The sequence below is a fragment of the Cyclopterus lumpus genome, chromosome 21, assembly GCF_009769545.1.
Source record: "Cyclopterus lumpus isolate fCycLum1 chromosome 21, fCycLum1.pri, whole genome shotgun sequence".
In the NCBI taxonomy this organism is placed as follows: domain Eukaryota; kingdom Metazoa; phylum Chordata; class Actinopteri; order Perciformes; family Cyclopteridae; genus Cyclopterus; species Cyclopterus lumpus.
This window is the reverse complement of record NC_046986.1, coordinates 957501-960000: the sequence shown is the minus strand read 5'-3', so window position 1 is coordinate 960000 and position 2500 is coordinate 957501. Positions and strand designations below refer to the sequence as shown.

General features: G+C 35.1%; 1 protein-coding gene across 1 annotated transcript in view; it reads right to left on the bottom strand.

Annotated features, from left to right (window-relative positions):
• The window catches only part of adcy5 (adenylate cyclase 5), an 80121-nt gene that overhangs the window by 8653 nt on the left and 68968 nt on the right, over positions 1–2500 (bottom strand). Inside the window, 1 exon segment of the mRNA XM_034561458.1 lies at positions 2338–2358. Within this exon segment, the coding sequence (XP_034417349.1) occupies positions 2338–2358 (21 nt within the window).

The window sequence follows — 2500 nt, the reverse complement described above, 5'->3', positions numbered from 1 at the left end:
TAGTTAATCAGGTGATGATGTTAGTTAATTAGGTGATGATGTTAGTTAATTAGGTGATGATGATGTTAGTTAATCAGGTGATGATGATGTTAGTTAATCAGGTGATGATGTTAGTTAATCAGGTGATGATGTTAGTTAATTAGGTGATGATGTTGTTAGTTAATTAGGTGATGATGATGTTAGTTAATCAGGTGATGATGTTGTTAGTTAATCAGGTGATGATGTTAGTTAATCAGGTGATGATGTTAGTTAATCAGGTGATGATGTTAGTTAATCAGGTGATGATGTTAGTTAATCAGGTGATGATGATGTTAGTTAATCAGGTGATGGTGATGTTAGTTAATCAGGTGATGGTGATGTTAGTTAATCAGGTGATGATGATGTTAGTTAATCAGGTGATGGTGATGTTAGTTAATCAGGTGATGATGTTAGTTAATTAGGTGATGATGTTAGTTAATCAGGTGATGATGTTAGTTAATCAGGTGGTGATGTTAGTTAATCAGGTGATGATGTTAGTTAATCAGGTGATGATGTTAGTTAATCAGGTGATGGTGTTAGTTAATCAGGTGATGATGTTAGTTAATCAGGTGATGATGTTAGTTAATCAGGTGATGGTGTTAGTTAATCAGGTGATGATGATGTTAGTTAATTACGTGATGATGATGTTAGTTAATCAGGTGATGATGTTAGTTAATCAGGTGATGATGTTAGTTAATCAGGTGATGATGTTAGTTAATCAGGTGATGATGTTAGTTAATCAGGTGATGATGTTAGTTAATCAGGTGATGATGTTAGTTAATCAGGTGATGATGTTAGTTAATTACGTGATGATGATGTTAGTTAATTACGTGATGATGATGTTAGTTAATCAGGTGATGATGTTAGTTAATCAGGTGATGGTGTTAGTTAATTAGGTGATGGTGTTAGTTAATTAGGTGATGATGTTAGTTAATCAGGTGATGATGTTAGTTAATCAGGTGATGATGTTAGTTAATCAGGTGATGATGTTAGTTAATCAGGTGATGATGATGTTAGTTAATCAGGTGGTGATGTTAGTTAATCAGGTGATGGTGATGTTAGTTAATCAGGTGATGGTGATGTTAGTTAATTAGGTGATGGTGATGTTAGTTAATTAGGTGATGGTGATGTTAGTTAATCAGGTGATGATGTTAGTTAATCAGGTGATGATGTTAGTTAATCAGGTGATGGTGATGTTAGTTAATTAGGTGATGATGTTAGTTAATCAGGTGATGATGATGTTAGTTAATCAGGTGATGATGATGTTAGTTAATCAGGTGATGATGTTAGTTAATCAGGTGATGATGATGTTAGTTAATCAGGTGATGATGATGTTAGTTAATCAGGTGATGGTGATGTTAGTTAATCAGGTGATGATGTTAGTTAATCAGGTGATGATGATGTTAGTTAATTAGGTGATGATGATGTTAGTTAATCAGGTGATGGTGATGTTAGTTAATCAGGTGATGATGTTAGTTAATCAGGTGATGATGTTAGTTAATCAGGTGGTGGTGATGTTAGTTAATCAGGTGATGATGTTAGTTAATCAGGTGATGATGTTAGTTAATCAGGTGATGATGTTAGTTAATCAGGTGATGATGATGTTAGTTAATCAGGTGGTGATGTTAGTTAATCAGGTGATGATGTTAGTTAATCAGGTGATGATGATGTTAGTTAATCAGGTGATGGTGATGTTAGTTAATTAGGTGGTGATGTTAGTTAATCAGGTGATGATGTTAGTTAATCAGGTGATGATGATGTTAGTTAATCAGGTGATGATGTTAGTTAATCAGGTGATGATGATGTTAGTTAATCAGGTGATGATGTTAGTTAATCAGGTGGTGGTGATGTTAGTTAATCAGGTGATGATGTTAGTTAATCAGGTGATGGTGTTAGTTAATCAGGTGATGATGTTAGTTAATCAGGTGGTGTTGTTAGTTAATCAGGTGATGATGTTAGTTAATCAGGTGATGATGTTAGTTAATCAGGTGATGATGTTAGTTAATCAGGTGATGATGTTAGTTAATCAGGTGATGATGTTAGTTAATCAGGTGGTGGTGATGTTAGTTAATTAGGTGATGATGTTAGTTAATTAGGTGGTGGTGATGTTAGTTAATTAGGTGATGATGTTAGTTAATTAGGTGGTGGTGATGTTAGTTAATTAGGTGATGATGTTAGTTAATTAGGTGATGGTGATGTTAGTTAATCAGGTGATGATGTTAGTTAATCAGGTGATGGTGTTAGTTAATTAGGTGGTGGTGATGTTAGTTAATCAGGTGATGATGCTGCACGGGAACAGAATTTGCCAATCTGTCTCACCTTGTCATGTTCTTGTGCTCGCTGCAAAAGGGGAGGAACAGAGGAGAACCAATCAGCTGTTAGAACATCTGCACATGGTCAAACACTCACACACTCTCACACACACTCTCTCACTCACACACACACACTCTCTCACTCACACACTCACACACACTCTCTCACT